The following is a 24,463-nucleotide window of genomic DNA, read 5'->3' as shown; positions in this document are numbered from 1 at the left end:
TTCATCCTTTTGTTTGACAAATAACTTCTTCAGCAGTACTATATAATATGTTACATAGCTTATCATTAAATTCCTCTAGAGCTATTTCTTCACTAAACTTTAATTCCTGTATTTTTACATCAGTTATATATTTAAATGACTCCCAATTTACTGTATTAATTTCCTTCTATACATCTTTTCATCTATAATTTCTGTTCTGTAATTTTGTTCTTCCATACCTATTTTACATGTGATTGGATAGTGATCACTACCTATAGTATTATATTTTCCCCAGATCTCCGATGCATTTATATTGCCAAACATTTTGATAGTAATGTTAAGTCTATATTGGAATAACTTGCATTGATAATATCTTTCTTCGTTTAAATATACAAGTCTATTACAATCTAACATTTCCTCCACCATCTTCTCATTATTATCAGTTTTCTTGCTTCCCATTATTGTACAGTGGGGGAAATAATTATTGAGCGCATCAACATTTGTTTCAGCAAATATATTTCAATGAGGCTATTCACATGAAATCTTCACCAAACTTTGGTATTAATTCAAGAAATCCACACACATAAAGAAATCCAAACATTAAAGTCCATAAATGGAGTTATGTGTAATAGAGAGGAATGACACAGGTAAAAAGAATTGAACACGCTAACTGAAATTTATTTAATACTTGGTGGAGAAGCCTTTGTTTGTAAGGACAGCTTCAAGATGCTTCTTGTATGAAGACATTAATCAGCTGCAGTTTTCAGGTGTGATTTTGGCCCGTTCTTCTAAACATATTGTCTTTAAATCTTGTTCAATTGGATTCAAGTCAGGTGATTGACTGGGCCATTCTAACGCCTTGATTTTTTTTCTCTGAAATCAATTGAGTTTCCTTTGCTGTATGCTTTGGATTGTTGTCCTGCTGGAAGGTCCACCCACATCTCATCTTCTTCATCCTGGTGGATGGCAGCAGATTCTTCTCTAGAATCTCCTGTTAAAGAGATCCATTCATTGTTCCTTCAATTATATGAAGTCTGTCAGTACCATGTGATGAAAAACAGCCCCACACCATGATGCTTCCACCTCCAAACTTCACTGTTGGTATAGTGTTTTTAGGGTGAGGTGCAGTGCTATTTCTTCTCCAAACATGGTGTGTAGTATGACAGCCAAAAAGTTAAATTTTTCTCTCGTCTGACCAGACTACACTCTCCCAGTATTTCATAGGCTTGTCCAAATGAGTTGTAGCAAACTTTAAATGAGCTTCGCCATGCCTTTTCTTTAATAATGGAGTCTTGCGGGGTGAGCGTGAGCAGTGGAGTGCATTGCCTATTGTTTTCTCTGTGACGATGGCACCTGCTGCCTCCTTGTGTTTCTGGAGCTCTTTCCGAATGGTCCTTGGCTCTTGGGCTACTCTCCTGAATATACTTCTGACTCCCTGGTCAGAAATCTTGCGAGGAGCTCCTGTGCATGGCCAGTTGATGACTGAGTGATGATGCTTCCACTTGTGGATAATGGCCCCAGTGGTGCTTACTGGAGGATTCAGAAGTTTTGAAATACGTCTGTATCCGATTCCATCAATATGTTTTGCATCAATAAGGTTGTGAAGGTCTTGGGAAAGCTCTTTTCTTTTCCCCATCATGAGATATTTCTTGTGTGACACCTTGGTAGCGAAAAGCCTTTTTTATAGACCATCAATTTACTAACCCAGCTGATATTAACTTGCACAGATGGGAGGTATAATTACTTATGGATTTCAGCTGGTTCCTTGCATTACCTTGCCAGGGAGAACTGCTTTTTCTTAGCGTGTTCAATACGTTTTTCCTGTGTCATTCCAATTTATTACACATAACTTTATTTATGGACTTTAATATTGTGTATTCTTTATATTTCTGGATTTCTTGAGTTAATACTGATGTCTGGTGAAAATTTCATGTGAATAACCTCGTTGGAAATATATTTACTGAAAGAAATGTTGACATGTTCAATACTTATTTCCCCCTGTGTATTATGTGCATTAAACTCACCACAACATATTGTTATATGATTGCTCTTTCCCATAAACATTTCTAAATTCTCTCTACTTAATTTTTCACACAGACTGTAATAACTAATTACCCTTACATTATGTACTAATTCTACTGTTAATGCCTCATATTTACATCTATAATCCTGTATCCCACTTCTGTTTGAATAAATGTTGCTACACCACCTCCATTACCTTCTTGCCTGTCTCTCCGTATTGTTGTATATCCTTTAATTACAAATTCTAAATGTGGTTTTAACCAGGTTTCTTGAATACATATTGCTTGTGGTTTACTTTCTATATTTTCTCTCTATATTTTTTACATTCTTGTCCATTGGCTGTTAGGCTCCTTGAATTCCACTGTAAGAGCGTGATCACCATTAACAGGTGCTCCCTCCACATTGTGCCTGTGTTAACAGTGTCTGAACTTTGAGTTTCTCATTTATTTGCTCTATTGTGACCCCTTCCACATTGAGGTATTTTTCTGCAGCTTTGATAATATTTTTTATCCTTTCTGCTCTGCTGTCAGTCTGTGCAGAGCAACTGACTACCTCTGCCATAAAAGATATGAATTCCACTTTTCCACATTCCATGAGCTTTTCTTTTGTTCTACTTCATCATTTCCTACCTGTTCTCTTGTTGTAAATGTTCTTTCTCTTTCTGCTGGTTCCACTTACTTAACCTTTTTGAATGCCTCAGCGTAAGACAATCCCTCTGATATTTTTACATTTTGTACTTTAATTGCCTTCTTATGTTCTACACACCCCCCATATCTGGCCCTGTGTTCACCTCCACAATTGCAACATTTTGGGTGCATTCCTTGTTCACAATTCCCATATTCATGATTCTCACCACATCTAGCACAGCGTTGTTTACACACTGCAGCTACATGACTATATTTCTGGCACTTAAAGCATCTTCTTGGTGGAGGTATATATGGTCTTACTGTATAGCTAACAAACCCAATATACACTTTATCAGGCATTCTATCATTATTAAATTACAGCATTACTGATAGACTATCCATTCTCTCCTTATTACCAACATATTTCATCACTTGAAGTCTGTTACCTTTGCTCCCTGAATACAGTTTATTTTTTCTGTTCCAGTAATTACTCCCCTTATCCATGGTTTTGTATTAGGTATTGTGCATGTAACTGCCTGTCCAAGCAATAACTTTAATCCCTGTGCTAACTTCTGTTGCCTACCATCCTTACACAAAATTACCAAGTTTCCATCCCTTAAAGTTGTGGCTTCATTTATTTCACCTTTTCAGGCTTTTTTCAGTGCCTTTTGTGAGTTGGATTTATTACTCCAACATTCTCCAAAAACTTCAATATTACCTTGAATTCTTCTTTAGCATTCGTTCCAGACTATCACTATCTGTTCTTGATGACATGTTTTCTTTCTTTTCCGATTAAGTACCTGACTCCATTCATTCATTCATTCATTCCATTATTACTGCCACAAGATTCATCATCCATTTTGCTTCCGATCGCTTCCGGAACTACAATCATTTCCTCCAATCAATGATCCAGTCACTGTCCGGTGTTGCCAAACCGCCACCTAGAGGATCCACGGCTGCTAAACCAGACACTAGATATGAGAGGGGTATAAATAAGACAGGTTCCACCTGCGTTCCCTAAGCAGGATCTAATCACTGGCACCTAACCTTGAACACCTGATTCTAATTATATGGATTTGAAGGTGTGATAAATGTAGGGATGTACTTATTGTGAAAATTTCTACAAAATGTCAAATTTATGTGTCATTTGATAGTGTATCAACTTTATTAATAGGCACTGTTTCAAAGAGGCTCAAATGTTTGTTTGTCTGAATATGTTTAAAAAAAAAAAAATCCATGGGGTGTACTTGCTGCATATATTATTTGGTGCAGAGCTGTTTGCTGCCTGGGATTTGAGGGAATCGTTTTGAATTGGGTTCTTGCTGGAACAGTAAGCCAGTGTAGTGACCTCTGTAGGTGTCACATGAAATAGGGGTCACGCTGTGAGCAGCAGCATTCAGAAGAGGCATCCTTTTGTAAATATAATGATTATCACATAATGAGACATTTTTTTTCAAAACACTAACTGTACTTTTCCCTCCCTGGCAGAAAACCACAGCTCCTCTGATTCCCAATGAACACACTCCCGATGAAGCCAAGCCCAGCATTGCCACTGCCACCGCCAGCATCCCAACAGAGGAAAAACCATCCAGCCCAAGAGACTTTTCTCCTAAAATCGGCCCTGCCCCCATTGTTGTCAAAGAATCAGCCCACTAGATCTCTGCTTGCAAATCTCTGAATGGTGTTTCATTAAGGAAGATGCATATTTGAACAATCAGAAGGGTGACAGGCTTTGAGAAAGACTTTGTCAGAGCAGCATCTATTCCTCACTGTCCATGTTCAGGTGAAGGTCCTATCAACTTTGGCTGCCTCACTGTTGAAGGCCTCTGGTGGTATCACAGCACTCTCACTCTTTCTCTGAAATGCTGCATGGCAAAAACCCATGAAAGGCAAAATATGAAATGGATTGTTTTGCTAATTGTCTACTTGCAATGTTTTCCTTCAAGCAGCATTTCTTGATGGCCATTTTTCATTAATTAATGTTCCATCTTGTCAGTTGCATAACATCTGTAGAACTTTGTGCAGTGGTTGGTGAAACAGGTCCTATGCAACACAAACATATGGAGGATTGTTTTTAAAGAGAGAAACCTAAACCAGCCACCTATGTTCAAACTGCACATGCAAACAGATGAATTTATGTTCCAGCAGCAGAGTGGGGCCAACTGGATGCCATTTTGAAATACCCATGATAGTCATTTGCATTATTCTAAATATATTTGTTTTTTTTGTTGTTGTTTTTTTGTAAAGCGTGGCGCTTTACACTGAATTCTTGTCAACACAAACAGTGTACAAAATGTTTCAGATCAGTCTGTGATTAAGGACACCCTAACACACTTTCTGTATGTGAAGTGTGTGTAAGTGTCAGCACATACATGTTGGCCTGTTGTTGACAGACACTAGTAACAGTGCCTTATCTGAAAGCTGCACTATCTCAGACAACATAAGGCCATTTGTGGAGAAACCCTTCAATTTCCATTTTATTATACAACCCAAATATTGTACAATGAGTATTAAAGTGATGGATTTGAAAATAGAACACTAATGAAATGTTGCTCTGCAAAAAAAATGATCGATAAACTAAGCCATGGTGTAAATGTACATAGATTTAAAAAAAAAAAAAAAAAAAAAGTTGAGAAGTTGGGGATACAAGAAGTGAAAGAATGTCCATGAATGTACATGAAGCTGAAGAAATTTCCTCATCATTCTTCTGGTGATTGTTCTCTCTCCTCTTGCAACAAACGAATTGAGTGAGGTCAGCCCAGAACTTCCTCCATAGTCATCGTCACCATCACCACCATCCTCCTCCTCCTCTTCCTTCACTTACAGCCATGATTTGGCCAAAAAAAAAAAAAAAAAAAACTCAGAGTAGATGGAATTTATTTCTCATAATCTGTCCACATCTGTTAATTTCATGCTGAGAAACAGTATAGCTCATCCAGGCTTAGAAGAGCATGTTTATAATGCTGGACTTAGACAAGTGAGATAAAGGGATATAATATGAAAGATTATTTTGATGGTCAACATATTTAATCCATGCTATTCTGTGATCTGTGCAAGTGTCTTTACTTTTGACAGGTTTTATTTGTATGTAGAGTAGAGTAGACACCTTTGTGTATGCTTGAGCTAATGTCTAGTGGAAGAATATTGTTGGTGTACAATGATGAACGAATTCAAGTACCATTTTGCTACACTCACAGTATCTTCAACTCTGTGCAATATATTTTGCTAGTTAGAGCATTTTTGTCTTGTTTGTGGGGTTGGGAGGAGGGTGGGGTGGGGGGTTTACATGTATAATTATACTGGGAATTTTTCTGACCGCTATAACAAGGCTACTTGGTGTCAAATGAATGAAAAGAAGAGTGTGTGTAGTATTTTTTTCCTTTGGTAGGGCTTGGAGTTAAACTGTAAATGGATGACTACAGCTTCAGCTCTATTTTGAGATGCCAAGTCAACCACAGAAATGTCTGAATTATTTTTTTTTAAATGCAACATTTGAATGTTAATGCCTGATTTTAAGAACACTAACTGTTTCGTATGCCTTTGATTTTTCATTAGTTTGTTAGATGATTGCACTGCACTGCTGTCTGTGGAAGGTCTGCTTGTTTAATGATTAGGCCCACTGTGCTTATTTTGAGGTACAGCTGAAGTGATCAACCACATGAGATATGACAAACTACAATCAGTCTTAATGCCAAGTCATTGTAGGAGTTAATATGTACTGAATATTAGCAAACATTATGGTCTGCTCGAAATATGTGTTTACAGTGTATAATATATACACTATAATGCATTGCAAGGTAATTGTTTCTTTTCATTTTTCTTTGTATAAACACTGTGATTATCTCATACTTTTCACTTATTTTTACATGCTGGATTGGTGTGTGTATGTATGTTCATTAAATTATATGATATCTTATTATTATAATACTTGTCCATGTATCATAACTGACAGGTATTATTAAATACACTCAGTTGTCAGTCTAGATACCCCTAGCTTATAAATACATTTATTAGTCCCTTTTTAAGAAAACCAATAATACAGATGCACTTTGTAGTCCATGTGTTGCACAGTTTTTCATCCCCCATAATGTACCTGATTTGTCCATGTAAAGAGACAGACAAAGTACCATTGTGGAACAGATATAATTTGGGTGGTGTTTCATTCTCATTTGCATTCATGCAGACCAAATAGTGGTGTAGTGCTGTAATTCCTACACTGTTTGCCCAATGTGGACGTAAACACCCCTAAATTTATGCTACAGTACTGAACTTTTTCTTCTCTATATTTACCACATCGTCCATAGCAAAAAAACAACATGGGAAACATGATACCTAGCTGAATCAAGTGAACAAGTGCGCTAATTTTAGTTAGCTACCTATTGAGACTTAAATATTTTACCTGTTCAACAGAAAAAGCCATCTCTGCATCACTCTTCAATCCCTTCAGATCTCAGAGTTGTCACCACCTCTCAAAAGACATGCCGATTATTTATTTTAGTTTTAACACAGGCTCTGTTGTTTTCCCTTTTTGACGACATGCTCTCCGCAGTTAAAGGCTTCTTGGTTTTGTCAACAGCTGATTCCCCAGATGTCTGGATGATGATTAGAACTACCCAGATTAAAGCAGCCATCAAGATGACAAGTTTAAATTCTAAGCACCTCTTGTAAGGACTGGCTTGAGCAGGCTCGAGGCGGGACTCGGGGAGTGTGGTGCTGGCGGTGGGTACCACCTGAAGGTGCAATGTGGCCAGGGAGCATCTTCGTCAGCACTGTCTTCTTCTGAGTAGGCTTCTGTGAATGAAATGAACATGTTTCAGCATTAAGGCAACAGGAGCACTTGCTCACCTCTCTGTTTCTCTCATGCTTTGCACTTTTATACTCTCCTGTCTTTTGCAGGAGGGTGAGGAGCAGCCGCTCCACACACTGGCCGTCAGCTATGTGCACTGCACTTCTGTCACCCTGCCTTGCAGCCATGTGCTCTCAATCTGTCAACACCAAGCGGGGTGGTGAAGCGGAGCTGTACGGGTGGCAGTTATGCGAGGAGCACGTTGGTTTGTGTGGATGTGGGCTGCATTCTTGCCGTCACAGTACCCCCTCCCCCCAGCTCCAAGCCTACTGCTGGTGGATGCTGGGCCCATAAGGCATGCCTTCGGGAGAGGCCTTCTGCATTTCCATGGTGGGCCCCTGCTTGGTGCTGTACTTTGGAAATAGAAGTCCTGCAAAGAGAGAAACTAAATGGTTACCCTAGTGTTGGAGTCCTTTGCTCTGGCCATCCACTGCAAAGGAGCGTGGTCGGTCACGAGGGTGAAGTGACGACTTGCCAGGTAATACCCGCAGCTCCTCTATGGCCCACTTTATTGACAGGGCTTTTCTCTCCACAGCTGCATACTTCGTCTCAGCAGGGTTTAGCTTTCAGCTCACATATAGGACTGGGTGCTCTTCTCCATTGAAGGTCTGGTATCGGATGGCTCCTAGCCCTGTCTCAGAGGCATCAGTGTGGGCCGTTAAGGGCAGGTCAAAGTTGGGATTCTGCAGGACAGGGGAGCTGGTAAGTGCCTGCTTGAGGGCTTGGAATGCCTGCTCCATCTCCTTGGTCCACCCTACCCAGTCTGGATGGCCTTTCCTGGTAAGGTCCGAGAGGGGAGCGGTTAGAGAGGAGAAGTTAGGCACAAACTTGTAATATCCTGCCAACTCCAAAAAGACGCATACCTGTTTCTTCGAGGCAGTTCGTGGATACTCTTTTTTTTTATTTTTTTTTTATTATTATTATTATTATTTATTTATTTATTAAAAAAAAATTTTTTTTTTTTTATTACACCATCTCTATCTTCTTCTCTTGGGGTTTGAGTATGCCCGGACAATGTGATATCCCAGGTACTGTGCCTCGGTCAACCCCAGATGGCACTTCTTCGGGTTGGCCATCAGCCCGGATCTTCGGAGGCTTCCCAGGACTTGGATGGGAGAGGTGGTCCGACCAGGTGGAGGAGCAGATGGGTGGTGGTAAATGGCCTGTGTGGTCTCAGGACAATGTCCATCAGGTGCTGGAATGTTGCTGGTGCTCTGTGGAGGCCAAAGGGGAGAACCCAGTACTGCCAGTGGCCACTGGTGGTGCTGAAGGAACTTGCCATTAGTCCTTGGTCAGGTCGAGAGTGGAGATGAAGTAGGCTCTCCCCAGCTGCTCCACCAGGTCATCCACTCAGGGGAGGGGGTAGCTGTTGAAATCGGAGACCTGGTTCAGAGCCTGATACTGCCTTTGGACTTCGGCACCACAACGATGTGGCTGGACCAGGGGCTGGCGGACTCCTCGATGATTCCATCTCAGAACATCTGGCTGATATCCTCCTCAGTTGCCTGACACAGTAGTGCCGCTGTCTTACCACTACTCCCGGTGGGGTTTTTATCTCATGGTGGACCAGAGGCGTCGAACCTGGGGTGCACGTGAAGATGTCGGCAAACTGGTCCACCAGCTCTGTCAGCTCTTGGTGTTGCATGGGGGTGAGTTCCTCATGATGGTGGACCAAGGTACGCTAATGGAGATCTGTGGGGAGAGTGGCAAAGGCAGACACCACTGGCGTGGGCTCAACCCATTTTTTCAATAGATTTATGTGATATAGCTGGGTGTCTGCATGCTTACCGGGCTGTTTTAGACGGTAGTTTACCGGGCTCACCCTCTGAAGTACTTCTGCCTCCCCGTGTTTCAGCCATGTGCTCTCAAGCTGTCCACAACATGTGAGGAGTGAAGCTGTCTGTTCAGCACCTAGGTGGCAGTCATGCGAGGTGCACGTTGGTTTGTGTGCGTATGGGCTGTTTTTTTTTTTGTATGTGTATAAATAAATAAATAAATAAATATAATATAATGTGTATGTATGTATATATAATACACACACATTACATATATACTTTGTGTGTGTGTGTGTGTGTATATATATATATATATATATATATATATATATATATATATATATATATATATATATATATATATATATATATATATATATATATATATATATATATATATATATAGGGATGTATGTGGCATCTGTATTAATTTTAAGTTTGAAATGGTTTAGGAATGGTTTCCAGTTTTCCTTGAATTGCAGCTTACAGCTTTTATGGAGAGCTGTGATTTTTGCCATGGATATGTATTCTATTATTAGATTACTCCACTGATTTAAATTGAGCAGACACTTTGACTTCCAGTTTTGAAGAATTGTTTAAGTGAATTGTTGAGAAATGGAAAATCTACAAGTGTAAGTTTTTTTTACAGTATGTTTGTTCCAGTTGTATCCATGAGATGTTGTTATTGCTTTGATGAATCCATTTCACTAAATATTGCAGTTGATTTGCCAGATAATAAGTAAAAAATTGGTTCTTCTAAACCTCCTTGAGATTTATTTTTCTGTAATGTAGAGTATTTAATTTTTGCTTTTTTATTCCTCCAGTAAAAAAGGGAGATTGAGCAATTAAGCGATTCAAACCATTTTTCTGTAGGCATGACGGAGCATTGAGAATAGAGAAGTAATCTGAGGGAGAATTTTCATTTTGATAGTTGCTGTTCTTCCTGTTAATGAAAGATTCATCCAGTGTTTAAGATCATCATCTATTGTTTTAAGCAGTGGAATGTAATTAAGCGAGAACAACTCTGACAGCCTGGAGGAGATACTGATGCCTAAGTACTTAATATTTCCAACACGGATTGGAAGAAGTGAATTCTGTGCTGCAGAATCCCAAGCCTCATAAGAGAGCGGAAGTATGGTAGATTTATTCCAATTTATTGTGTAGTTTGATATTTTGGAAAAAGTATTACTAACCTATTACTAGTTAGTATTACTAACACTTCCTGAAGTGAAGGTTTAGGGCTCTGCAGGTACAGTAGGACATCATCTGCATAGAGACTACATAGAGGTGTGCAACAATTATTGGCACCCTTTTAGTCAATACTTTGTGCTACCTCCCTTTGCTAAGATAACAGCTCTGAGTCTTATCCTATAATGCCTGATGAGGAAACGAGACCATTCCTCCATACAGAATCTTTCCAGATCCCTCAAATTTCGAGGACTCTCCTCTTCAGTTCACCCCATAGATTTTCTATAGGTTTCAAGTCAGGGGACTAGGATGGCCATGGCAGGACCTTGATTTTGTGGTCAGTAAACCATTTTTGTGTTGATTTTGATGTAGGTTTTGGATCATTTTCCTGCTGGAAGATCCAATTATGGGCCATTGTAAGCTCTCTGGCAGAGACAGTCAGGTTTTCATTTAATATCTGTTGATATTTGATAGTCCACGATGCCATGTATCCTAACAAAATGTCCAGGTCCTCTGGCTTAAAAACAGCCCCAAAACATTAATTATTTAACCGTGGACATGAGATACTTTTCCATATAGCTACCTCTCTGTGTGCGCCAAAACCACCTCTCTGTTTATTGCCAAAAGCTATACTTTGGTTTCATCAGACCATAGAACCCGATCCCATTTGAAGCTCTAGTAGTGTCTGGCAAACTGAAGATGCTTGAGTTTGTTTTTGGATGAGAGTAGAGGCTTTTTCTTGAAACTCTTCCAAACAACTTGTGGTGATGTAGGAGACTTTGGATTGTAGTTTTGGAGACTTTTTAACCCCAAGATGCAACTAACTTCTGCAATTCTCCAGCTTGGAGATTTTTTAGCCACTCAAGCCATCCTCTTCACAGTGCATTGAGACAATATAGACACACGTCCGCTTCCAGGTTGATTAATAACATTTTAAGTTGACTGGAACTAGTCAATTATGATGATGGCCCTGATGGTGGATTTTCAATGCTTGTGCTATTCTTATAGCCACTTCCCATTTTGTGTTGCGAAAGGTTGTTGAGCTTCACATCATCGCTATATTCTTTGGTCTTAACCATTGTTATGAAGGACTAAGGAAATTTGGCCTAGCTGTTACCTCATATTTATACCCCTGTGAAACAGGGAGTCATGGTGGAACAATTTCCTGTTCCTAGTCACCCAGGTTTACTTAAAAAAATCTTAAATATCAATGGGACTATATTTCAAATATATTTTTTCTCATATGATTCATAAGGCTGCCAATAATTGTTGTACACCTATAATTAACAAAGATATACAGTATACAGTCATTGCACAAAATTAAATGTTACAGGAAAAAGTTTGTATGTCATTATAGAAAGCAGCATATTATGTCAGAGACACTTTTCAGACAAAAACACAGTGAAGGTTGCTGGGATTTGCTGCAAAAATAAGAATCAAGTGAGACAGTCAAAGTCTCCAGAAGAACCGTGACTGGTTCTACAAGATGCTCAATAAAACTTGCATCTCATTTCCTTAAAAATACTGCACAAATTGTACTGGAGACTGGTATTTTAATTTTTATTTTTTTGTCAAACCAAATATTGACTTTGTTTCATTTACTACTGTTTACTGCTCTTTATGGTATTTTTTTTTCTTTTCAAATGTAGAAACATTTAATCTGATTATTTTTAAGGTATCTTTGCTGTGCAACATTTCTTTGCATCTGTTTAAAACTTTTGCACAGTACTGTATATTTTTTTTGGATAAACCTGTGTTGTGTTTACAATTGTTTGATATCCATGAAAGCAGAGTATTTTTTTATGATTTTTTTTCAACAAAAGATCAAAACGATGATATGACCAGCATCTGCAGCTCTCACCTGGTGTTCCACTGAAGCTAAGCAGGGTTGAGCCTGGCCAGTACCTGGATGGGAGACCTCCTACCGAAAACTATGGTTGCTGCTGGAAGTGGTATTAGTGAGGCCAGCAGGGGGTGCTCACCCTGTGGTCTGTGTGGGTCCTAATGCCCTGGTATAGTGACGGGGACACTTCTTTCGGATGAGATGTTAAACTGAGGTCCTGAATCTCTGTGGTCGATAAAAATCTCAGGACACATTTTGTAAAAGAGTAGGGGTGTAACCTCTTGGTGCAATTCCCCCATTTGCCCTTATCTATCATGGCCTCCTAATAATCTCCATCTCTCAATTGGCTACATCACTGTCTATGGCTGCCATCGCATCAGGTGGATGCTACACACTGGTGATGGTTGTGGAAATTTCCCCCCATACAATGTTAAAATGTAAAGTGATTTGAGTGCCTAAAAAAGTGCTGTATAAATCTAAGGATTTATTATTATTAAAAGGTTAAACAATAATGACAATTTTTCACAGCCTTCTTTGCTCATATTTGTCAAGGGTGCCGATATTAGAATTTTTTTTATATATATATATATATATATATATATATATATATATATATATATATATATATATATATATATATATATATATATATATATATATATATATATATATATATATATATATATATATAAATAATACATAATTTCACTTAGGGGTGTACTCACTTTTGTTGCCAGCGATTTAGACATTAAAGCCTGTGTGTTGAGTTATTTGGAGGGGACCGCAAATTTGCACTGTTACACAAGCTGTACACTCACTACTTTACATTGTAGCAAAGTGTAATTTCTTCAGTGTTGTCACATGAAAAGATGTAATCAAATATTTACAAAAATGTGAAGGGTGTACTCACTTTTGTGAGATATTACAGACAGACAGACACACACACACACACACACAAAATGCTGTGCTGAATGTGTCACATATCGTGCATGGTGACAGTAAATGACTGAAGCTAGAAACAGCTGTGGGTGAATGTATGAATGAATTATGCAAAACCTTTTTTTTTAGATTTAGTTTTTAGATTCTCTAAGTAGCACTGATGCTTTTCCAGGAAAATTTGTTTTATACTTAAATAATGTTTGTTTTGGAGCTGGAATTCATCGACTTCATTTTTTTCAGCGACTTCATCTTTTATTTATAATAGAAGCCAAATTCAAGAATAAGAATTTAAATCGAAAGACCACAAATTTTTTTTGACTGATACCGTACATAACTCCTCTGGGTAAAATCTTTACTAACGTTTGCAAAATATTTGTAAAAAAACATGACATCACAAACACAAATATGACAGAAAGGTAGCAAAAATATGAAAAAAACATACAGCAAAGCATGATGGTACATATATAAAACAAAGACTATCACAAAGTATAATTATAGCCAGCACACTTACAGACTCAGTATATTACTGGTTGTCTTGTACATAAGTGAGTAATGAAATATTGTAAATATAACAATACATATGACATACTGCATTGTACATCCATCCATCTATTTCCCATACCACTTATCCTACACAGGGTTACAGGGAGACTGGAGCCTATCCCAGAGAACTTGGGGCAAGAGGCGGGGGACACCCTGGGGGGTTAACCCATCGCAGGGCACAATCACACACACATTCACACACTACAGATAATTTGGAAATTCCAGTCAGCCTAAAAAACATGTCTTTGGACTGGGGGAGGAAACCAGAGTACCTGGAGGAAGCTTGAGAGGCACGGAGAGATAGTGCAATCTCCGCACACACAGGCACACAGGGCCCGAGGCGGAACCCCGGAGGTGTGAGGCAAATGTGCTAACCAGTAAGCCACTGTGTCCCCCCTGCATTGTACATTCATAATAAAATCACATTTTAAAATATTACATCAAGTAGGTATACATGTGAAACATTTGTCATATTTCAAAGTTACTTTATGACTATAGAGAAAGTAATTAAATTATGTACTACTATGTAGTAATCCAATTTGTACTATATAGCATCATTAAGACCAGACAAATCTATGACCTCAACCAAAGGACAAAGTGTCACTGTCCATTTTGATTCTGTTTATAGTATATTTCATGTTAAATCTATTGAAATATTCTGAAGGATTTTCTCAGAATGATAAAAACAAAATGGCCACTGTCCATTCAGTGAGATACCATTATAAAACCTCCCTGCTGCATCAAATAGAAATTTGATTATATTAATGTCCACTGTAATTCAGCATTCATGACTTTATATTTGAACTAGGTTTGCCATAGGAGTTGGGCTGCTACAAACACTTCTGATCCATCAGTGAAGGAAGTGGAGTCCCTGAAGCACAGCAGTAAAGTTTTTCCAGTGTTTATTCAAAGCTCTATGGACTCCTCCTCCACAGTCAGCTCTTTCAGCTTCTCCTGAACTTCTTCGAGCTGTGTGTCTCTTTCTACATCTTTATCTGAGCCAGGTTCTGTTTTGGGCTCTGTTTCAGCCTCCTCACGTCCATTCGCCAAGTTTTCTGTGCTCTCATAGCAACCTGAGTCCCGTGGCATGTCAACCTTCTCCTCAGCTCTCTCCTCTTCATCAGACTCTCCCTCAGCTGCAGAAAAAAAGAAGAAGGATTTCATTAACTAGTTTCCAATTTTGCCAGATTATTGCTTAAACAGCCACACAAAAACATTTCTAGAATGCTGAGCATCTGTACTTCCTTGAATAGGTGGGACATTATCAATAGCAATGCTTGTGCACTTAGCAAGTACATGACCACTGGGATCAAAAGTGTGCTTAATCAGGAAAGCACAAAATGTGGATATTTAAATTAGAGCTAATTACATGCTTGAAGGGAAGGCTGAAATATGTGTGGACTAAAGCAGATTTCTGTGGAAGTGTCTGTGAAGTGCTATAAAATGGAACATCTGTGAACAGGAAATAGGCATTGCTTTCTTTACACTGCTGAACGCTTCAGCATTAACACTTTCATTTGTGATCTTCAGCTTCAACTGGTTTTACTTTCATCACAGATCTTTAGAAAGACTGCTAATGTTTAACAGCGAATTATTGACTATTGAATCCTCTAGACTGTAATAAACAATACAGGCAGTAAGAAACAGAAATGACATACAGTCATGAAGCAGTTCGGCTGCTGTCAGTATCTTGGTGCGCTGCTCAGGATCTGTGATGTTCAGCTCATTCAGGTGGGATTCCTTCAGTCCACTAAAGTCCTCCAAACTTTGGAAACCATGCATGGAGAGAAGAGATTCAAGGTCCTAGACAGAAAAGAGAATCAAGCTACCTGTTATTAGCAGTTTGCAACAATATGTAAAATAAACATCAAGTTCTATTTTTCTATTTAATGGTACTGAAACTTCTTTGAAAGATTATCTTGACACTGTGTTAATAAATCCTGTACTTTTAACATAGTCAACTGAAGTCAACAAGTATAAGTGCATTTGTGACAGAAAGTGCACAGACAGTTGAAGCTTACTTTTAGGCCAATCCTATCCAAAACTTCCTCCAGCGTTTTCGGCTTGGGTTTATTACATCGTACCCGACTATGCAATCGCTTCCTCCTCGGTGGTGTGTCCTCCTCTGGGAGCACAGTGACATATATGAACTTGAAGGAGCCCACTTTGTTGTTGAGCTTACCAGTCCAAGTGCCTACTGGTGGCTTCTCAATGATCTGGATAATATCACCTTTCTGTGATGATAAAAAAAGAACAAAATAATTTAAATTTCCTTCTAATACACTTAGAGAAAAGATGTTCCATCTAGCACTTTAGATGGTTTATCTTGGTAATCCCTTAAATTTTCCACCACACCATGAACCCTATAATAGGTCTCTTTCAAATGGAACCTTTTCAGAACTTTTTAGAAGTGTTAGCCATTCAAAGAACCTTTTAGGAACTCTCTTTTGAGGGTACAATGTAAGCATTCACTTGCACACAATGTATTGTTTCATGTAAAAGATACACCTCACATGCTAATCAAACTGTTTGCAAATTTGGAGAGAAAACAACCTGCAGTTTGAGAGATTCTATGTCATAAGGGCTGGGGGTGAAGTCAGTATGCACACGGGCCCTGCCACAAAATGGTCCAGTATAAGTGCTGTCCATACTGTCCCTCTGACTGAAGCCACTATCCAGACTCTGTCTGTCCCCACCTGTGTACAAACAACAGAGGCAACCCTGTCTTTAAAATACTGAAAGAAATACTCCAGCCAAAAAATAAGCCACCTTGAATATTCTCATTAACATAATGCTAATTAGTCCATGGATGCACTTGAAGAACTATATTAGGAGGAGCATTAGCATATTGGAGTGAAATATTTCTGTAAAATGGGGTTGTATGAGGGCTTACATCCAGAGAGCTGACGGCACACAGGAGAGTGTATGGTGTCTTCCGAACTATTGGAACACACAGATGTCCGGTTTCCAGCAGTCAGGTCTGGAGTCCAGTCATTAGGGGATACAGGAGACACTGAGCTATCCTCTCCACTCTCAATCTGTCGAAAGAGCATATTTTTAATGAAAAATTATTTGCAATTTTGTAAAACACTCAATATTATCTGAAAGCTTGTTATTTTCAAGTCTTCTGACAAGGTACATTTAATACAGACTGTTTCAGAATTTCCATGATCATCCAGAAGGGGGAGACATAATCAATCTTTTGCGAATTGTGTTTTCATCAGTACACTAGTTACTAATATGAGTTTCCTCTTTTTAATGAACCGATCTACCTATTCAGGCATACCAGTGTTGTGCATTTTCTAAACTCACCCCTTCCTCTGCAAGAGCTTTCTGTACCATCTTGGATGTCTTCCGGGTCATGGTGCGAGTGATGACGTTCCTCCATTTCTTCCCCAGCTTCCCACTGTGTTTTTCAGAGTTCTCTTGGACTTCACCCTCTGGCAGCTAAGGGGAATTTCACAGCACATATTTAGGGTAGATCTGTAAGATAGCTTGTAGATGTTTAACCTAACCTAACAAGTAAACTTTACTTTAACCCTGTCTATAGCTATAACTTTAACCCCACTCTCATAAAATAAACATTATTTTTCACAGTCTCTTCAAAATCAGAACAGTTGTAGATCATAACCCTACCTTGGTAACCTTACCTTGAATGTTCACTACCTAATCATTTTATCAAGCATACTGTATCTAATGTACTTTGAGTGAAAAGGATCAACTCTGAGCAGATACTGTTCTATTTGGGTGGTATTTTATTCTCAGCAGAGTATTGACACTGGCATGGTCATAACATGGTGGTGTGAGTATGCGTGCATGTGTGTGTATGTGTAAAAAGGTGAAATGAAGGTGAAAGTCTTTGTAATTATGAAAGGCAGAGGTAATTTTAGTCCCTGTTACATTTCTTCCATCTTTTCTGCAGGATCTCCAAGTACGTAACAAGGCCCATTTTTGTTAAAAGAGCAAAAGAAACATCCAGTTGTGAGCAATCTATGAGAGTTAAGCCATGAAAGCTTCATTACATTGACATTACACAATATTACATTGTTGTCAGCATGGTCACATGGTAATAAGTGCTCTGCAATACTTGCTTGCTGAACAGTCATGTCTTCATTTCTCAAATATGTCCTCATCCTCCTGACCTTTTTTTTTTGACTATTGATATCTCTTTTGGCATCATGTTCATAAATGAAGGTATGAACTGTAAGAGGGCGAAGAAGGTTACACTCACATTTTGCTCTTCATCAATACTAAACTCACTGACTGAAACACACTGTTTTTTTGGTGTGTGTTCTCAAATCCTCCACCTCCTCCCTGTTTTCTGTTTATTTCTGGGATACAGCAAAATGCCTCCCAGACCAGCCAATAAATTAACCATTCTCATTTCTACCTGCTTTTCCATATTCTCCGTCTCTATTTCAATTACTTTGTGGAATTTATCATTTTATAATATAATTTAATAATAAAATGCATAAAGGTCAGTCCTTATGACTGTTTTGTGCGGTTTACCAAGGCTTTTCATAAGCACTGAGAAATACACACTACTGATGAGCGATTCAGCCTCTGAGCTGAGCTGAATTTCCCGTGAGTCATTACCACAGTGATAACCATGCTGTTGTTACTGGTGTTACTGAATACTGTAGCTGCTAGGTTTTATATATATATATATATATATATATAAACGAACTGTTCCTACCAAATCTAGGTGACTTTATGATTGAGGATTAATCATATATTAGCATTCACAGTTCAGTATGCAAGTATGCATATTTATCTATTGGGTGCTAGATTTGCATGCTTTTCTCAGATGCTTGCTCAGGCTCTATGCTTGGCTAGTTCAAATGCGAATGATACCCTGTCTAGGTACTCTTAAGCAACATGACTGTGCTTTTTGGGTCACAGCTGAACTTCACCCTGATCGTTCTTCCCCCCTCCGATTCAGTCTCCCAGCTCAGGACTGAACTGTTTCCGGATGACTTTTTAAACTTTAAATCTTTTTTTTTTTTTTTTGCTGTGAGCTCACTGAATCTTCTTGTACTTGCAATAATGACAATTCATGAATTTGTATTCGTATGTATAGCACAATACTGTGATTGAGTCTGTGATGTCTGTATACACAGTCACAGATTAATTATAAGCTAAAAAGCTAAAAATATTTTCAAAGCAGTTTTGGTGCTAATTCGAATTCGAATAATTTTCGTGCTAAGTTTTGGTCTACCATTTCAGAAAAGTTACATGAATTTCACACTTGAATAATAACATGAATTACTTGCAGATTAATTATTATTTTTTAAAATGTTCCCTCACATATTTTTCACATGCAGTGGATATGTTTTTGTTTTTACATTTTCTTGCAAGTATAACTTTTTAATCTGTGAACACACATTGTTCACATGATGTCACCGTCACATGTTTTTTTACATACGATTACATACACTCTAAAAAAAACGCTGGGTTGAGCCTTTTGGGTCTTTTATTTGTTTTTTTTCTCAGTTTTGGGTAGTTTTTGAGTAGTTTTTTGTAACCCAACTGCTGGGTTAGTGGCTGGGTCATTTTCATAGACAGTTGAATCAATGCACCCCTCCTCCACCCGATGCCTTTGAATTCACCTCAGGTGGAGGTAATGGTTTTCACACGGACAGACTGTTAGATTTATTTGGAGAAACAAGATTCATATCAATATATTTATCCCTAAAATCACATGTACTGTTATCATATACTCATTCAATCCAAGTAATTTAAAACTCCATGATCCGAGATTTATTGTCTGTGTGCAGAAACACTGACGATGTAAATCTTACCGACTCTTCCAGCGTGAGCTCAGGATTCACCACAGGTGATGATGGCTTGGGCTTCATGAAGTCTTTAAAGCTGCTGGACCTCTGCAGTGTCAACTGTTGACACACACAAAATTACTCAGGCAGGAGTGACAGTAATAAGATACTCAAGAAATCATACATTCTGCCATGTGGGACAAAGAGTCTTTTCCCCTCACAACAGCTATAACTTTAATGATGGCAATGTTCATTCTCTGGCTCGCTCCTTTTTCCTTTTTCATAGCACTGAGCTTAGCAGTGTGAGGTTGGTGAGATGTATTACTAAGAATGATGATAAATAAGCTTAAATAACCTCTGAGCAAATACATAGCTATGGCCATATTCTGTACACAACATAATTTGGAGTCACTCACAGTACTGTAATATAATATAATATTATATATATTATTATTATTATTTTATATATATATATATATATATATATATATATATATATATATATATATATATATATATATATATATATATATATATATATATATATATATATAAAATAATCCTGCTTACATTCAAATCACTTCACGGTTTGGCAAATTGCTATCTTAGTGAACTGTTTCTTCCGTACAACCTGACCTGCTCTCTCATGTCCTCTGAGCTCCTTTCTGTCCCTAGATCTCGTCTTTCCACTATGGGTGGCAGGTCTTTCAGTGGCAGGTCATTCCAAAATCTGGAATTCACTCCCTCTGACTCTTCGCAGCATCACTTGTTATTTGTCCTAATGTGTTGCTGTGCTTTTTCTCTCAGTGACTGTTCTATCTGTACTGTGTTTTTCATTTTTTGTGTCTGATTGTTCATTGTTTTTCACATGTTCAATTTCAATTTTGTTTATGTTTTATTTTATTGATACTGTAAAGCGTCCTTGAGCTCTGGAAAGGCCCTATATAAATTAAACATATTATTATTATTATTATTATTATTATTATTATTATTATTACTACTACTACTGTACAGTGTGTATGTATGTAAGTAAGTAAGTAAGAAAGTAACAAGCAAGCAGCAATATCGCTCAAGACAGAGCAATGTGTTTCCAGGATTGGTCTGCAAGCGTTTTGCAAAAGCAATGACATACACTCACTTCCTGTACTGAGAAAAAGTGGTACAAATGATGGGTGGAGATATGAAACAAAGTCACATTGTACTGAGAAATTGAACTCTATCACATCTCAACCAAACCACACAATGCTGAACAAGAACAACTGCCAATCCCTTTATCAGAAAACCTTTCTGTCTTTTTGTCTATGCTAAAGATTATTTTTTAATATTCACATATTTTATGTAAATTTTAGAGGAGGCCATGTGTTAGCATGTATTTCTATAAATATTATCTACTTCCTAAAATCAGTGTATATTAGTGCACAGTATGTAAATTAAAATATAGTGTGATATTTACAAACATTTTTATTATGACTAATCAAACTGATGACCCAATTTTTAAAAAATCTGCGTATAAATCTAACTTTGATAGTCTTTTGTTTTGACGTTTTAAAATCAGCATAAAATGCTTCTAACCACGTAATGTATATTCAATACTGAAGCACTGGGATTTTATACTTTTCTTTATGTGCATTTTTCTGTATATACATTAAATTCACTGTTTTTCAAGATAAAGGAAATATCTCCAGGGCTTTGTAAGCTGGTCTTTTTTTATCACTGAAACTTGTGGTTGATGAACAAAAGACACGAACGAAGTAAAAAACAGGGTTAGTGCAGCTAAGTGTAGGAGGTGAAGATTCCCTGTAAATGAAAAGGATCAGAATAAGCAAGCTCTAAGCAGAAATGCAAATGTCACTTTGAAGCCTTTTCATGAAGCTCATAAAAGAGTGACTCTGACGCTTAGGAGACGAGAATAAATTCAGGATGTATGATACCGGTCTGTGTCTCTACAGGAAGTGCTGCACAACCATGCAACTCAACCTGAACAATAATACAGTGATGAGAAAAACTCTCTTGTGTCTCTAGTCCTTTGACCCAATTCACCACTAATGCAAGATGGTCAACTATTGCATCAATATTTTAAAGGCCACTTCAAGCATGTTCAGATTATACAAAACCGTAATGGCTCTTAATGTGATGTTGCATTTTCAAGAGATTTTGTTTTTCACTATAAGGCAACATGTATTGTTATCATACTCATTCAATCCAAATAATTTAAAACGCCATGATCCGAGATTTATTGTATCTTCATTTTACTATTGTTCTCCTCTCCAGCAGAGATACACTACTCAAACAAAATGACTTAAAGACACATTCTCACCTTCTTCTTCTGCACCTGGCCCTGCTCCTTCTCTGAGGCATTTGAGGGTCTCCGCCGTAACATTGCGCTCAGAGGGGGTGATTTTACTCGAGGAACACAATTCTAGCTGTAGAGGTAAGAATCTTTTCTCAGATACACCAACGCCTGCCAGTTCTACTGTCACTGTACCCTACACACTAGCAAAACCAAGAGGCGGAAGAAAGTCAGAAAGCTCGTCTTTCTCTCTGCTCTACTGAGTGAAGGACTCTGAATGAGAGGAAGTCACATGACCAGACAGGAACTACTTTTTTTTTTCTACAGGTTCGGGTTGGTTAAATCAGTTGTTTATATCTGTTTAAAAAGAAATCTATTTAGCAGCATGTGTTTTAACATACTTTAAAGTAGGAATTTGATTGTTGATACAGTGAAATTTGGAAGTTGTTATCTATGTTTGTTTATATATTAGAAATAATATCAGAAATAATTAGCATTTCTGGTAATTACCACAGTAAAACTAACCTTTTCAGTCCCTTTACAAATACTGGATTTATAGCGTGACAGAAAAAAAGCAGAACAAGTGAGCTATTGCATTTATCTTGCAAAAGACACTCTGGGAAATCTAAAGGTTTGGAGATGAGTCATTCTGTGTGTAGAAAACTACCCTACAAAACTCTGCAAACTTGGTGTCCTCACATCCACAAAGAGAAAAAAGCTTCACCACTGAACAGGTGTGAGTGTAACCTGAACAATGTATGACCCATTACAATCACAAACCACCCTATTTAGACAAATATATAAGGAAAGAGAGAACCTAAGGCCATTGTGAGTCCAAGAATGCTTCTAAAATTCAGCAGACTAATTCAAAAGAATTACTACGAATGCTCTCCTTTCCATGTGGTCCTTGTCTTTTGATAGATAGTAAACAGAACCATGTAAGTGAACTGCAGAGGAAGTACATGAGTTGGTACAGTTATTTTTGTGTTGGTTGGCCACATGATGTCAGGATGAGTAGTTGTTCATTGTCATCCACATAGGCAAGAATAGCACATATTGTCACCATGTGAATAACAATAACAGAAAAAAAGTGATGTGAATTAGTTGATAATTTGCTTCAAATTTACCAGCTAAACAGGATGATCTCATTGATCTCAACATCTCCTTTTGGTTAACAAAACTTCCTCTTTTTTGTACAACTTACAGAAAATGGCAACAACAGAATAGTGACAACAGTTACATCTGTTGACCTTAATGCCCTTTATGTGCGGCGCTTTCAATCTCATCCTGTTGTTCAAAGCCAAGCAAGTCATACACAAATGAGTGAGATAAAGAAAGAGAGCAAGAGAGGAAAGCAAGTAGAGCGGACGTTCTCAAAACCACATTCACACCTTCCTGCAACTCTGGTAAAAACGTTGCCAAGCAACAAGCCCTCCAGTGGTATTTGTGCTTCACTTGTGGTAAAGTAAAAAAAAAATATTCTCAAGAACTACAGTGTGAGCCTTGGAGAAGGCCTGGCACTCTAAATGAAAATCTAAGATCATATAAATCTCGAATTTCCTTCTTATTTTTAAGAATGTTTTAATAATCTTTACCCAAAGAGGCACATTTTAAGTGTTCCATCACAGTCATGATTATATTTCAACACCATATAATAATGTTGCTTAATCCTGTTCCTGGAGATCTACTGCCCTGCAGTTCAGTTTCAGTACTACTTTAATCCACTTGATCCCATTAATTAAAGCCCTAACAAACATTTGAATATCACAGTTGGGTCCCACTGTGTGATACACATACTGTACATTACAGCAGGGACTCTCAACTCAGTCTTGCATAATTAAAAAAGTTCCCTGATTCTACATATAATGAGTTGATAAGCTGACTAGATCAGTTGAAAGTAAAATCCTACACATTACAATATCTAACCCATGATTAGATGTTTCTCCTGCAGATGCATAGCCCTGCAGGCCTACTCTAACACATCCCATGAAGTTAATCACAGCCTTCAGTAACACAAGTGTGTTTTACTAAACAATGTGCCTACATTGTTTATGTAGGCACAGTAGATATCCAGATATGAGTTATATTACTCAGTGTACTTAGTCCACTTCTTTATATTCTCTATACAAATGACTGTCAGAGTCCAGTCACCACCACTCATTACTTTAAATATGCAGACAATACTGCCATTCTTGCATTGCTTAATAAGGACAATGATTCTTTTTTTGGACTATCAATGCTCCATAGCACATTTTAGTACATGGTGTGATGATAACTTTCTCCACCTTTTTTAGCTCTTTCAAAACACTGACCCATCCTTCCAGTATTACCATTAACGGAGAAAGGGTTTAAAGGGTGTAGCATTTCAGATATCTAGGCATTACATTGGATAAATCATCTTCAGTCAGCACACTCTAGGAATTTACATGTACTATCAACAGAGACCGACAGTTATTCGTAAACTTAAATATCTGTCTGTTCAGCCTAGTCTGCTTCTTTTTCTGTATCAAGTATTATTGAACCGGTTCTTATGTATTTGTTTCTTCCATTTGCTATCAGTTACCAATAAGAACAAACTCTTGAAAATAACTAATTTAGCGAGAAAAATTATTGGTATTCCCACCCCAATTTATTGAAC

General features: G+C 37.9%; 2 protein-coding genes across 4 annotated transcripts in view; one reads left to right on the top strand and one right to left on the bottom strand.

Annotated features, from left to right (window-relative positions):
• Nucleotides 1-6,543, top strand: part of zdhhc9 (zinc finger DHHC-type palmitoyltransferase 9) — a 37,378-nt gene extending 30,835 nt beyond the window's left edge. For all 3 annotated transcript variants that reach the window (XM_053682235.1, XM_017475011.3, XM_017475012.2), the window contains one exon: nt 4,116-6,543. In XM_053682235.1, the coding sequence (XP_053538210.1) occupies nt 4,116-4,283 (168 nt within the window). In that variant the 3' untranslated portion in view covers nt 4,284-6,543. The remainder of the gene's footprint in view (nt 1-4,115) is intronic.
• Nucleotides 6,544-13,448: 6,905 nt separating this feature from the next.
• sash3 (SAM and SH3 domain containing 3) lies at nt 13,449-22,099 on the bottom strand. The gene is made up of 8 exons (XM_017475098.3): nt 21,853-22,099; nt 19,563-19,655; nt 17,074-17,208; nt 16,655-16,799; nt 16,315-16,457; nt 15,783-15,995; nt 15,420-15,564; nt 13,449-14,897 (listed from the first exon to the last, which is right to left on the bottom strand). The coding sequence occupies exons 1-8, from the start codon at nt 21,913-21,915 to the stop codon at nt 14,668-14,670; spliced, it is 1,167 nt and encodes a 388-aa protein (XP_017330587.1). The 5' UTR covers nt 21,916-22,099; the 3' UTR covers nt 13,449-14,667.
• Nucleotides 22,100-24,463: the final 2,364 nt, after the last annotated feature.

The sequence above is a fragment of the Ictalurus punctatus genome, chromosome 8 (genome assembly GCF_001660625.3).
Source record: "Ictalurus punctatus breed USDA103 chromosome 8, Coco_2.0, whole genome shotgun sequence".
NCBI classification, from domain to species: Eukaryota; Metazoa; Chordata; class Actinopteri; order Siluriformes; family Ictaluridae; genus Ictalurus; species Ictalurus punctatus.
This window is presented reverse-complemented; position numbering and strand designations above follow the sequence as displayed.